The 13,239-nt window shown below is 36.6% G+C and overlaps 1 protein-coding gene across 2 annotated transcripts in view; it reads right to left on the reverse strand.

The window, feature by feature from the left end:
- The window catches only part of LOC106882389 (MAM and LDL-receptor class A domain-containing protein 1), a 234,860-nt gene that overhangs the window by 74,131 nt on the left and 147,490 nt on the right, over nt 1-13,239 (reverse strand). For both annotated transcript variants that reach the window (XM_089354751.1, XM_089354750.1), the window contains exons 89-97: nt 12,978-13,049; nt 11,501-11,644; nt 9,136-9,395; nt 7,943-8,036; nt 7,369-7,512; nt 6,663-7,004; nt 3,962-4,099; nt 2,721-2,974; nt 142-226 (exon numbers count right to left, since the gene is read on the reverse strand). In XM_089354751.1, coding sequence (XP_089210877.1) covers nt 142-226; nt 2,721-2,974; nt 3,962-4,099; nt 6,663-7,004; nt 7,369-7,512; nt 7,943-8,036; nt 9,136-9,395; nt 11,501-11,644; nt 12,978-13,049 — 1,533 coding nt within the window. The remainder of the gene's footprint in view (nt 1-141; nt 227-2,720; nt 2,975-3,961; nt 4,100-6,662; nt 7,005-7,368; nt 7,513-7,942; nt 8,037-9,135; nt 9,396-11,500; nt 11,645-12,977; nt 13,050-13,239) is intronic.

The following is a 13,239-nucleotide window of genomic DNA, read 5'->3' on the forward strand; positions in this document are numbered from 1 at the left end:
GAAACGTTGTGTTAACAACAAACAAGATGAGGACAAATATCCGTCAAATGTAAATAATGTAAATAATGTAAATAATTCCTCATCTCTTAGATATAGAACTACATCTGCATTTTGATTTCCTAAAAGAGAATTTTCACTTACGCGAGCATTTCTTATTGTTGAATTCGATGTCATCAATAGCAAAATTTACTCTGTTACTGCTTCCACGAACCCCTTCAATGATGATCTGCAGAAGTAAAACATATTTAGTTTTTGAAAATTATAAAGATCAAACACAAAATCAAATAACGATTATTTGAATGCCATCATAAACATAGAAGTCGTCTTTTGTCTTTTACATCATCATCATCATCATCATCGTTTAACGTCCGCTTTCCATGCTAGCATGGGTTGGACGATTTGACTGAGGACTGGTGAAACCGGATGGCAACACCAGGCTCCAGTCTGATTTGGCAGAGTTTCTACAGCTGGATGCCCTTCCTAACGCCAACCACTCAGAGAGTGTAGTGGGTGCTTTTACGTGTCACCCGCACGAAAACGGCCACGCTCGAAATGGTGTCTTTTATGTGCCACCCGCACAAGCCAGTCCAGGGGCACTGGCAACGATCTCGCTCGAAAATCCTACAGGAGCCAGTCAGGCGGTACTGGCAACGGCCACGCTCAAAATGGTGCATCTCATGTGCCACCCGCACAAGAACCAGTCCAGGGGCACTGGCAACGATCTTACTTGGCTTGCCGGGTCTTCTCACGCACAGCCCATTTCCAAAGGTCTCGGTCCGTAGTCATCGCCTCGGTGAGGCCCAATGTACGAAGGTCTTGCCTCACCACCTCAGCCCAGGTCTTCCTGGGCCTACCTCTTCCACGGGTTCCCTCAACTGTTAGGGTGTGGCACTTTTTCACGCAGCTATCCTCCTCCATTCTCACCACATGTCCATACCAGCGCAATCGTCTCTCTTGCACGCCACAACTGATGCTTCTAATGTTCAGCTTTTCTCTCAAGATACTTACACTCTGACGGGTATTCACATTGACATTACACATCCAACGGAGCATACTGGCTTCATTCCTTGCGAGCTTACGTATGTCCTCAGCAGTTACAGCCCATGTTTCACTGCCTATTGGACTGTGGCCATGCTGAAGCACCGCTTTGGAGATCGTGCTAAAATCAGCTGGTTAGCCTCTAACAAAAACCAAGGATTGTACAGAAAATACAGATGATTTGAGAACTAAACAAGAAAATTTGTCAATCATTGCACCAATTGCACTCCATCCTGTATCAAGATTAAGCAGAAAAATTCCAATAAGATGACATATACTATACAACTTCAGTTGAAAAGCAGCTTATTTAGTGATAATCAAGTCTGTAAATAAAAGGAATGGAAGTAGTCGAATACTACAGCTGTTTCAAAGTGAAACTGGGTGCATATTACATAACATTATAAATTTTTCACAACTATTTGGCATCCTTTTTCATCAGGTACATATAATATATATATATATATATATTTTTTTTTGTATTGGTTTCTTTTGCCAACTGCTATGTTTCCGTCCACCAAATCCACTCACAAAGACTTTGGTCAGCCCAAGGCTATAGTAGAAAACACTTGCCCAAGATGTCATGCAGTGGAACTGAACCTGGAATGAAGCAGTTGAGAAGCAAACTTCTTAACACACAGCCATGCCTGCACCTACATATATATATATATATATATATATATATATATATATATATATATATATATATATATATATATATATATATATATATATATATATATATATATATATATATATATATATATATATATATATGTATGTATGTATGTATGTATGTATGTATATATATATGTATATATATATATATATATATATATATATATATATATATATATATATATATATATATATATATATATATATATATATATATATATATATATATGTACATATATAAGGTAGAGAATATTTTAGCGGAGAAACACACATGGTGGATATATATAGAAGGAGAAAAGATGGAAAAACACAGAAGATTTGTTTTAGGATTTAAGAGCATATTAGAGCCATGATAATATCCATATCATCATGGCTCTAATATACTCTTAGATCCTGTAAAACAAATCTGTGTTTTTGCATCTTTTCTCTTTCTATATATATATGATGGCCATCCACTCGTGACCGAGGAAGACCATTGCCGACCTTCAGGAACATTGTGCGCTCTAGGACTAACTTAGTACAAAAAAAAAAAAAAAATAAATAAATAAAAATATATACTAAAAATGAAGAAAATATATACTAAAAATAAGATAAATATATACTAAAAATAATATAAATATATATAGGGAAAAAAAAATGCACATATCGAGCAGAGGTAGGCAATGCCTGTGTTGTATCCTCAACAACTGGATTGAACTGTCTTAAGTCTTCAAGACTACATTCTCCCTGGGTTATTCATTTATAATCGAGTGAACAAGAGCAGTGTGAACTAATGTGTTCTGCCCAGTCTGAGAATGGAAGCCATAATTGCAGGATAATCAGTGAAACACCTTTACCACTTGGTCATGTAGTTTAATTGAGCTAGGTGGTAATTAGGATAACACAAGCTGTTGGGAAGGTAGTAAATGAAATACAGAGTAGGAAAGAAAGATGTCAGAAAAAAAGCATAATGTCCATTGAAAGTATTGTTAATTATTAATCGTTGATCAAGAAATAAATATTTTTACCTGGAATGGTTTGTTACTTGCTATTGGGAAGCGGCCTAATCTCCAATATCTACTTTGAGAGCCTGTTAAAACCCAACTGGTAACATTGGAACCAAGCTGTACCATTACGAATCGGAGAGTACCAATACCTTGTCCATACATTCTATACCAAAATGTCATGCATTGGTGCATTGAGCCATCCAAAGATTCACTCATGAGAAGAGCATGGTCTCCAGCTTTGAACGGGGTCAAAGCTCTCACAAGCAAATAGTGTCCTATAAAATAAAATGGAGTCTTTTAGATATACAAATAAACTTTTGTAACTGTGCAGATACTAGACAGATAGATGGAATCAAATAATGAAAAGACTGAGTTGGTTTGGTTATGTGATGCTTATGGATGAGGACAGCTGTATAAAGAAGTGTCAAGCTCTAATTGTGGAGGATACTTGTGGAAAGGGCCAGGAAGACATAGGACGAAGTGACAAGAAAGGATCTTTGGATGTTGGGCCTCATCGAGGAAATGACAAGAGACTGGAAGATGTGGTGATTTGTTATACTTGATAAGACACGTCAAGCTAAGTAAAATTGTTGTCTTCCACATACAGGCTTGTCCTTTCAGGTGCCTTTGCTTCCATGCTGGTGCTGTGTTAACGCACCTGTGCTGGTGCTTCGTAAATGCACCCATGCCGGTAGCATGTGACAAGCACCCAGTACACTCTGTTTAAGTGGTTGGCACTAGGAAGGGCATCCAGCCATAAAAACCATGCCTCAATAGACAACTGGAGTCTATCGGTTGTCGAGCAATGGTGGGGGGAAAAACACAGACACACAAACGCACACACACACTCACTCACACACTCACTCACATACACACACACACACACACACACACACACACACACACACACACACACACACATGACAGGCTTTTTTCAGTTTCTGTCACAAGGCTTTGGTCGGCCCGAGGCTATAATAGAAGACACATACCCAAGGTGTCACACAGTAGGACCGAACCCGGAACCATGTGGCTGGTAAGCAAGCTACTTACCACACAACCACTCCTGCACCTATGTATATATATTTATTTTTATGCCGATGTGTATATACAACAGATATCTTACAGTTTTTGCTTAACAAATTTCCCTCACAAGAGAAACCTATTGAAATGTCCATACAGTGGCAATGAACCTTAAACTCCATGATTCCAAAACAAACTTCTTTTTCACATACATGTTTCAAAAATGTATTTGGATATCTTACCATAAAATTTCCTCAGCGTATGATCTTCCTTTGGACCGTTGAAATAGTAGTATCTCTTTCCGGTGCCAATTAGCCAGTCAAAGTCATCATCGATAACATTCATCCATGTTAAAAGGCCTTTCTCGAAATCAATATTACCTGAAGAGAAATAGGAAGTTAACAATATATAGTGAAGTACTGTATTGAGTCCTTCGACTCATGGAACCAGTTGCCCAGTTTCTATGGTGTGTATAAGTGACCAAAATCACAACATTACCCCTGAATAGGATGTTGGCACATTGTAGGGTTATTCATTCACACTGAAGGGACTGAAGCAATGTGAAATGAAGTGTCTTGCTGGAAAATACAACACACTGCCTGTTCTGGGGATTGAAACCACAATCTTGAAATTGCAAGTGCAATACCCAAACCACTAGGCCATATGTCTTCACAATCAATATGTATCGATATGTTGTGTATATAAGGCAGCAAGCTGGCAGAATCATTACTGTGCAGAGCAAAATACTTAGCAATGTTTGTTCGTCTTCACATTCTGAGTTCAAATTCTACTGAGGTCAACTTTGCTTTTCATGCGTTCAAGGTCAATAAAATAAGTACCAGTTGAGCACTGGGGTTGATGTAATAAACTTATGCCCTTCCTTGTAATTGCTGGCCTTGTGCTAAAATTTGAAACTAGCATGTGGTGTGTATAAGGGGAGATAATTCAAGCTGTGTCCTCATGAAGCACATCTGTAGTCTTGAATCTTTGTCTGGAGAATTACGGATAGGATTTGTCAGACAAAATGCTTTGCAGCAGTTCTTATGGACTTATGTTCTGGGTTCAAATTCTTCCAGTGTCAAATTTGCTCTTCATCCTTTCAGGGTTGCTGAAATAAGTGCCATTTGAACACTAGGGTTAATATAATTGATCAACCCTCTTCCCCAAATTTCATGCCTTGTATCTCTAGTAGAAATAATAATTCTTTCTACTGTAGGCATAACGCATGAAATTTTTAGAGGAGGCAGCTGATTGATTACATTGCCCGCAGTGCTGCTTAACCGATACCTATTTTACCAACCCCAAATGAAAGGCAAAGATGACCTCAGTAGAATTTCTACTAAGGATGTGAAGACAGATGAAATTCTGCTGAATATTTTATATGACATGCTATCAATTCTGCCAGCTTATCATGTCGATGTCTTGCAAACAACTCACACATGCGAGTGCTACCAGTCAAGAACTCCGCATACCGGAAGCCAGCAAGTGTATGGGGTCATCAGGAGAGAATGGGTGCCGTTTTGGGGCCTACCCTCTCGACGGCATCAATGCGCACCGGCCCCCACTCAGTGATATGAGGCCCCGCTTGCTAGATCAACTGGTTATTAAATAAAGCTCAATATTCTTTTAGCCATCGCTCATTGTCTCTTTTTAACCAAATCCAGTCGCTTGCCTTTTCCACTGTATTTTGGAAATCACTCATGGTGGTATTTACCTTACGATGAGTTAGGCCGAACGATAACAGCAGTCGTCTCACACTGTGTCCTACAAACCCTCAACATCCGACTTTGATTGGAAAATGCTCCACTTTCCAGCCTGCGTCTTCACATTTCTCGAGGAGGTTTACATAACGGTCAATCTTAAATAATTATTATTGCTTTTTCTACCCTATCTACTTTTAAAATGTCTTGCAATTTGTGAAAGTTTTAAGGAAGACTCAAGGATAGGTCTTTTTCTAAATACTATTCTTATTGCTTTCTTAAGAATATTCAAAAAAATTATATTCTTTTTTACTCTTGGCACAAGGCCTGAAATTTTGGGGGTAGGGGTGCAGTCGATTAGATCGACCCCAGTACACAACTGGTACTTACTTTATCGACCCTGAAAGGATGAAAGGCAAAGTCAACTTTGGCAAAATTGAGAACAATTATATTAAGAGGTAAAGAAAAGAACAAAATATAATATCCTTATTTGAAAATATTATGACAAAACAAGACTATTTATTCTTTAACTCTTTAGTGTTAAGATTACTCTGTCAAATACAAATGATTTTCGTATTTGATAGATGCATTACACTGTGTAACAAAATTTTAATTTCTTTTTGTCTTTGGTCAGTAAGCATTATTTCCTATTTGCTTCTATCTAGAAATCAAAGGAAATGATTACTATTCCCTTCAAACTTTTCTTTTGTGACCTGGACGTCAATGTCTTGAAACTGACCTGTTTTCCATTACATTTCAGACAGATTCAGCACTGAGTTGCTGTAGCAGAAATATTATTATAGCAAATATTCTGCTCAATACCACAGACCTGCTTGACCGTAGCCACTTGAGTATGTCCATTAGTGACTGGTCAAATGTGCATCTCTGTTCCTGAGCAGATGTAGTGGTGGAGTATCATAGCCATGTGTTGAAAGAGATTCTTTAGGGTTTGAATAAATGTAACAACAGCAAAGTTTGAAAGAAAATTAGCCATTTTTCATAGTTTCTGGGGGTAAACAAATAGAAAATAGCAGCTTCCACTCAAGGACAAAACTGATGCTACATCGTGTTATCTTGTAGCTTTGAGATTCCAATGAGGGATTATTTAATTCTAGGATGACATTGTTGGATAGGTTTGAGAGGCTGGATCTGGCCAGTTTGGACATACAACAGGCAGGATATTTGGGCTGGATATGGCTGGCTTAAATGTTAAAGGGTTAAAAATTATTCTGATGTTACTTACCGGCTTTTGGACATTGTCCTTCAGTCAGACTGAAATCATCAATGGCAATGTTGCCTTGGCTTCCTTTGTCAGTGATTGCTTCAAACTCCAAGTGGAATGTTCCAGAGAAGGCGATTTTAACTTGGGCTAATGACCAAAAGTTTCCTTGCGCATGATGTCGTGTCCAAAGTAACTGTTTGCTGACTGATGTTTTTACATAAACTTTCAGATGACCGATTTGACTGCCATACATGTGATACCAGAAATTGGCACATTTCCCACCAGTTGATTTATATTCTGGACTTACCAGGATTGCATTGTCACCAGTGCTATGAGTAACTGACTTAATATACATGTAGTGCCCTAAAAAGTAAAAAGAAACGGGTACTTATGAAAACTATATCATCATCATCACCACCACCACCACCACCACCACCACCACCATCACCAAAGGGGGTCTTTATCCTATATAAGTTACCTCATATTTTTCTGTCTTGTGGTTGCACAGCCATTTTTCATTATATATTTTTTTGCTATAATTATTCTTTTACTTGTTTTAGTTATTTGGCTGTGGTCATGCTGAACAAATTGTCCCCAGGACTCACTTTTTATAAGCCTAATACTTATTCTTTCTACACAACCATGCCAGTTATAATGAAAAATTAAAATAAAAGTGACTATTTTTCACATTATATTAAGAATAATATATGTCATAGTCTGTGATTACCTTGCCAAGTTCCAAAGGTGTGATCACTAGAAGGACCACTATTTCTGGAATAAGATGCACCTCGTGCTCTCACCCAATCAAATTTATCCTTTTTGGATTGTAGAAATCCGCAAATAGATGTTTCTTCAAAGTCACAGAGGAAATCTATTAAGAGAAGAAAAAGAATTTAAATTAAGACAAAAATATCATCATCAATACTATAACATTAACATAACTAGAAACATAACATTAACACAATTGTCATTATCATCTCCACCTTAGCAAAGGTGGAGGTATTGTTTTCAGTTGCGTTTGTTTGTGTTTGTTTGTCCGTATTTTTCAATACACCTCAACGTTTCTAAAGCAAACTGTGTTTATTGACTTTCAACGTAAGTTGAATTCAACGTACGATAGTGTCTTATAAAGCTAGGTTTATATATCCTAAATTTTCAGAAGAAGTTATTCGACTGTTGGAAATGAAAAAAAAAAAAGAAAAAAAAACACTGGCAAATTGTAATATAAAATGTAACGAGATATGAAGTAAATTTTTAAATTTTCAAAAATAACTTTAAAAATAATATAGTAGCTTTCTTACCACTTGAACTTGGACACTGCTTCTTTGAAAAAGATACATCATCAATTGAAATATCCCCAGAGAAGCTCTTTCCACGTCTTCCTTCAAGTACAATCTGTAAGAAAAAAGACAGTTAATACTTAGGAAGTGTTTCAATAAAAAGAAATGTTTATATTTGTTTGTTTAAATAAAACATACATAAATACACACACACACACACACACACATACACACACACACACACACACACACACACACACACACACACACACACACACACACACACACACATATATATATATATATATATATATATATATATATATATATATATATATATATATATATATACTTGGAAATGGATGCGTTGCGTTCAATTAAATAATGATATATATATATTTATATTTATATATATATATATATATATATATATATATATATATATATATATATATATATGCATATATATGTGTGAATTAAAATAAAAATAAAAATAAAAAATATCAAAAAAGGGTTTTGTATGATCGTGTATAGACTATTTATATTATATATTCCATATTCTATATCCCACATTAATTTTATAAGAATATAAATAAAACATAAACAACAGACAGAGTTGGAACTCTTTTAAATAATATATATATGCATATATGGATACAGAACGTCACCAACAGTAAACAACATGAAATATGAAAACAAATGAGTTCAATACACAAATAACAAGAGAAAAAGAAGGACAAGTAATACAAAGAATGACCCTTCATCAGTTGTTGGCTGTCTATCTACTTCCCATTTCAAGCAATCAACGACAATATGAGTCTTTGAAGACAGTTGCTCCCAAAAATACCAAAATAAAATTTGGGATTTATGGAAAGGTCAAACTTAGGAACAAAAACAGGACAGTGGAGACATCATCCTGTACCCATATATGTATATATGTATATATATATATATATATATATATATATATATATATATATATACATAGGTGAGGGAACAGCAAGGAAGGTGTATTAGTTTGATGTCAGGAAAAATGGAAGATTCTTTGATGTTTTGAGCCTGCAGTCACCACTGTTACCACCCTCACCACCGCCGCCACCACCACTGCTTCCACCACCACTGCTGCCACTGCTGCAGACACCACCGCCATCACCCTCATCATTACCTCCACCACCACTACCAGAATATATAGAAATTCTATTATTAATATATACCTGAGTGCTTTTCTCAAAATTAATTTCAATTATTGCTTGGTGCCAAAATTCATCAACAGTTCCTTGTTTTCTCCACAGTGGAGAGCGGGTCTTGCCACTAGCATTGTACACGGTTAGCGTATCTACATCAGAGCCATACATGTGATACCAGAAGCGGAAACAACCATTTGAAGTCGGTGAAATTGTGGATGATATCAAACTTGCTGTGTCATTTTGACGTCTTGGAGAAGATGCCTCAATATAAATATAATAACCAGTAGCTGCAAGATAATAATATGCCAATTAATTATATTTCATTTATTCTCTTATTCTTTTTATATGCTTCAGCTCTAAGGCTGTGGCCATGCTGGGGCACTGCCAGTGTAATCACCTTTTCAATGGCCAATCTTATGTGACTGGTTTTTGGTGAAGTAGGGAGTTTGATACTATTGTTATTTCTATTCAAATGTTTTCGCTAAAGAAATATCTAAATGTCCTTTATGGAACTTTAAAATATTCGTTAGATGATTTCTGTGTTCAAATACAGAGCCTTCGTTTCAATTCATTTTCCATCTTCTATTTGTTTCAGTTATTAGACTGCGACCATGCTGGGGCAGCACCTTGAAGAATTTTAGTCGAACGAATCAATCCCAGTACTTTTTTTGTTTTTTTTTTATACCTAGGACTTATTCCATTGGTAGTATGGTTGAACTGCTAAGTTATGGGGATGTAAACACACCAACACCGATTGTCAAGTGGTGGTTGGGAGACAAACACAGACATAAAGATGCACACACACGCACGCACACACAAACACACACACACACACACACACACACACACAATGGATTTCTTTCAGTTTCTGTCTACCAAATTTATTCACAAGGTGCCACTCAGTGGGAATGAACCTGGAACCATGAGGTTGGGAAGCAAGCATCTTACCATATAGCCATGCCTGTGGAACATAATGTGGAAAATAATGAAGAATTGAGAAAAATAACTCTCAGTGGAATCTACATGCCTGACAGAGTAATTCTGTTATGATTTTCTCCAGATCTTTCAGATCATACCTTATATAGAAAATACTTCCACCACTTGGGCATGGCCATTGCCAGTACTGCCTGACTGGCCCTCATGCCGGTGGCACATAAAAGCACCCACTACACTTTCGGAGTGGTTGGCGTTAGGAAGGGCATCCAGCTGTAGAAACTCTGCCTGATCATATTGGAGCCTGGTGCAGCCATCTGGTTCGCCAGTCCTCAGTCAAATCGTCCAACCCATGCTAGCATGGAAAGCAGACGTTAAACGATGATGATGATGATGTGCTAATTAAATAAATGCACCTCTCAAGTTACTAGTGAATAACTTTATATATTTATCAATCTGAAGTCAGTGAACCATGGATTGGTTCATTGAATTTTGTTAGGAGAATTATTGGATTGGATTGTATTGTCCATGTCCAGTTCACTGCTGGACGAAGGTCTCGGTATGTTCTCTCCACCAACCAAAATTTGATGTGGAGGGTGTGAATTTGAACCTCAGATCATACTGGTTTGGTGAGCCTGCTCTACCACACTGGCTTGGTAGAGGGATGCAGTTTTTATACATCAACCCCAGTGCACAACTGGTACTTATTTTATTTACCCCAAAAGGATGGAAGGTAAAGTTGACCTTGGTGGAATTTGGACTCAGAATGTAAGGAAAGAAGAAATACTGCTAAGCATTTTGCCCAGTGTGTTAATGATTTTGCCATCATGCCAATCCATAATTTGATGAAATTCTTGTTGATATTGTTGTTGCTGGCACTCCGTCGCTTATGACGTCGAGGGTTCCAGTTGATCTGATCAACGGAACAGCCTGCTCGTGAAATTAACGTGCAAGTGGCTGAGCACTCCACAGACACGTGTACCATTAATGTAGTTCTCGGGGATATTCAGCATGACACAGTGTGACAAGGCTGACCCTTTGAATTACAGGCACAACAGAAACAGGAAGTAAGAGTGAGAGAAAGTTGTGGTGGAAGAGTACAGCAGGGTTCGCCACCTTCCCCTGCCAGAGCCTCGTGGAGCTTTAGGTGTTTCCGCTCAATAAACACTCACAACGCCCGGTCTGGGAATCGAAACCGCGATCCTATGACCGTGAGTCCGCTGCCCTAACCACTGGGCCATTGCGCCTCCCTTGTTGATATAAGAAGTGAGAAGGGTGCATACACAGTTACTATAATAAAATGAAAAAAAAAAAATTTCATGAGATATCAACTTCCATAAAAACTACCAAATTGTAAAATGGTAAAATTTACAGAAAACACTTCGTTTTTGAATTGTGTCAAAGATAAACTCAGAATATCCATGGATGTATGAATCATTATATTAACTAAAAAACTTACAGTTTCCATAAGTGTGGTCAGTTTGTGGTCCTGTACCCGATGAATCAGTTGGGCCTTGTTTTCGTCTCCATAGGAAAACATCAGATTTATTATGAGTCCATTTGCAATAATCTTTTTCAAACGTACAGTCTACTGCAGAATCAGCTGATGAATAAAAATGTTAAGAATTATTTCTATTATTTGACTAAACTATTAATATTCTATTTAACAGGAATTGGTTTTATGTATCTTTATATATCTTACCTTACTAGTTAGAATTTCATCTGTAAGTGATGTGTGTATATGCACACACATACACACATACATACATACATACATACATACACACATACATGTGTATGTATGATTAGGTGCATAAAAATATAGACAAACTAATATTTGAAGTAGTTGTATGCTGTCAACTTAATGTGACAGTCCCCTGAAGGGAATAATACTACTGTTGGCTAGACCTAGGAAGCTGCACCGCTTCCTGTCGGTCTTGACACATTTCTTGTGTCCTTATGTTTACATAAGCGGTGCAGCTTCCTAGGTCTAACCAACAGTAGTATTATTCCCTTCAGGGGACTGTCACATTAAGTTGACAGCATACAAGTACTTCATTGTATCACTACTGCATAAATCTCTCTGAGAGATTTAGAAATGTATTATTTCTAAAACTAATATTTGTTTTTTATAAGCAGTGAAATGTGTATTGTAAGATACAAATAAGATAATAATTTATTTTCGAATGCAGAGATGCTGTTAGAGCAGTAAATTACCCTTACAAAGGGGAAAAAATTGTCAACAAGCAGTCCTGAGACTCGAACCCATATCCCTTGGAGGTTCCAGACGAGTGCTTTACCATTAAGCTAAACTGTCTGCCGACAAATTAATTTGCATTATTTAGATGCTACAAAACTAAACGTACAACTATGTGCATATAAATATAAACAAACTTTTTTTTTTTTGTAAGTGCTGAAATATGTATCATATGATACAAATAAGATGATAATTTATTTTTGATTGCAGAGACGCCATGAGAATAGCAGAAATATTGGATAAATTGCCCAATATGCATGTATATAAAAAGGCATATCAATATAGGCTGTTGTTGTCAAGCAGTTAAATCTTTCCATTCTATATTTGCAGACAAATATTTTTTCACTGACTAACATAGCATTTTAGCTTTTAAACTGGCCATTTAAACTGGCCATTTTAAACTGGCTTTTAAACCTTTTAGCTTTTAAACTGGACATATCTGGTCAAAATATTCTAGCTGTTTTATGTAAAAACAGGCCAGATCCAACTTCTCACACCCACCTACAATGTTAGTCTAAAAATAAGCAATTGCATAATCAAAATCTCAAGGCTGCAAGATAAGGCATGATTAATTCAAAACAATGTGAATAAATAAGCATTACTTTTAGTATAGTGATCTGAATGCTAAAGGTTTAAATCAATTCCAAATGAAAGAGAACAAATAAATTATTATACTTACTAAGTACTGGTGCTGATGTTGTATTTGTTTTTGGAAAAAACTTATATCTTGTTTGGGCTTCTGAAGGCTGAACTGAAAATACAATGAAAATTATGGTCAGTTATAAAGCATGAAGCTATCATTTTTTTTTTACTCTTTACTGTGCAAGGAATGTTGATCTGAGAGAGAGAGAGAAAGAGAGAAGAGAGATATGCACAAATGTTTGATCATTATAAAAAAAATCATCTGTGCCGGTTGAGATTCCGATAAAGTTTTTGTAAGA

Source organism: Octopus bimaculoides, chromosome 7, assembly GCF_046866305.1.
Source record: "Octopus bimaculoides isolate indiv1 chromosome 7, ASM4686630v1, whole genome shotgun sequence".
Lineage (NCBI taxonomy): Eukaryota > Metazoa > Mollusca > Cephalopoda > Octopoda > Octopodidae > Octopus > Octopus bimaculoides.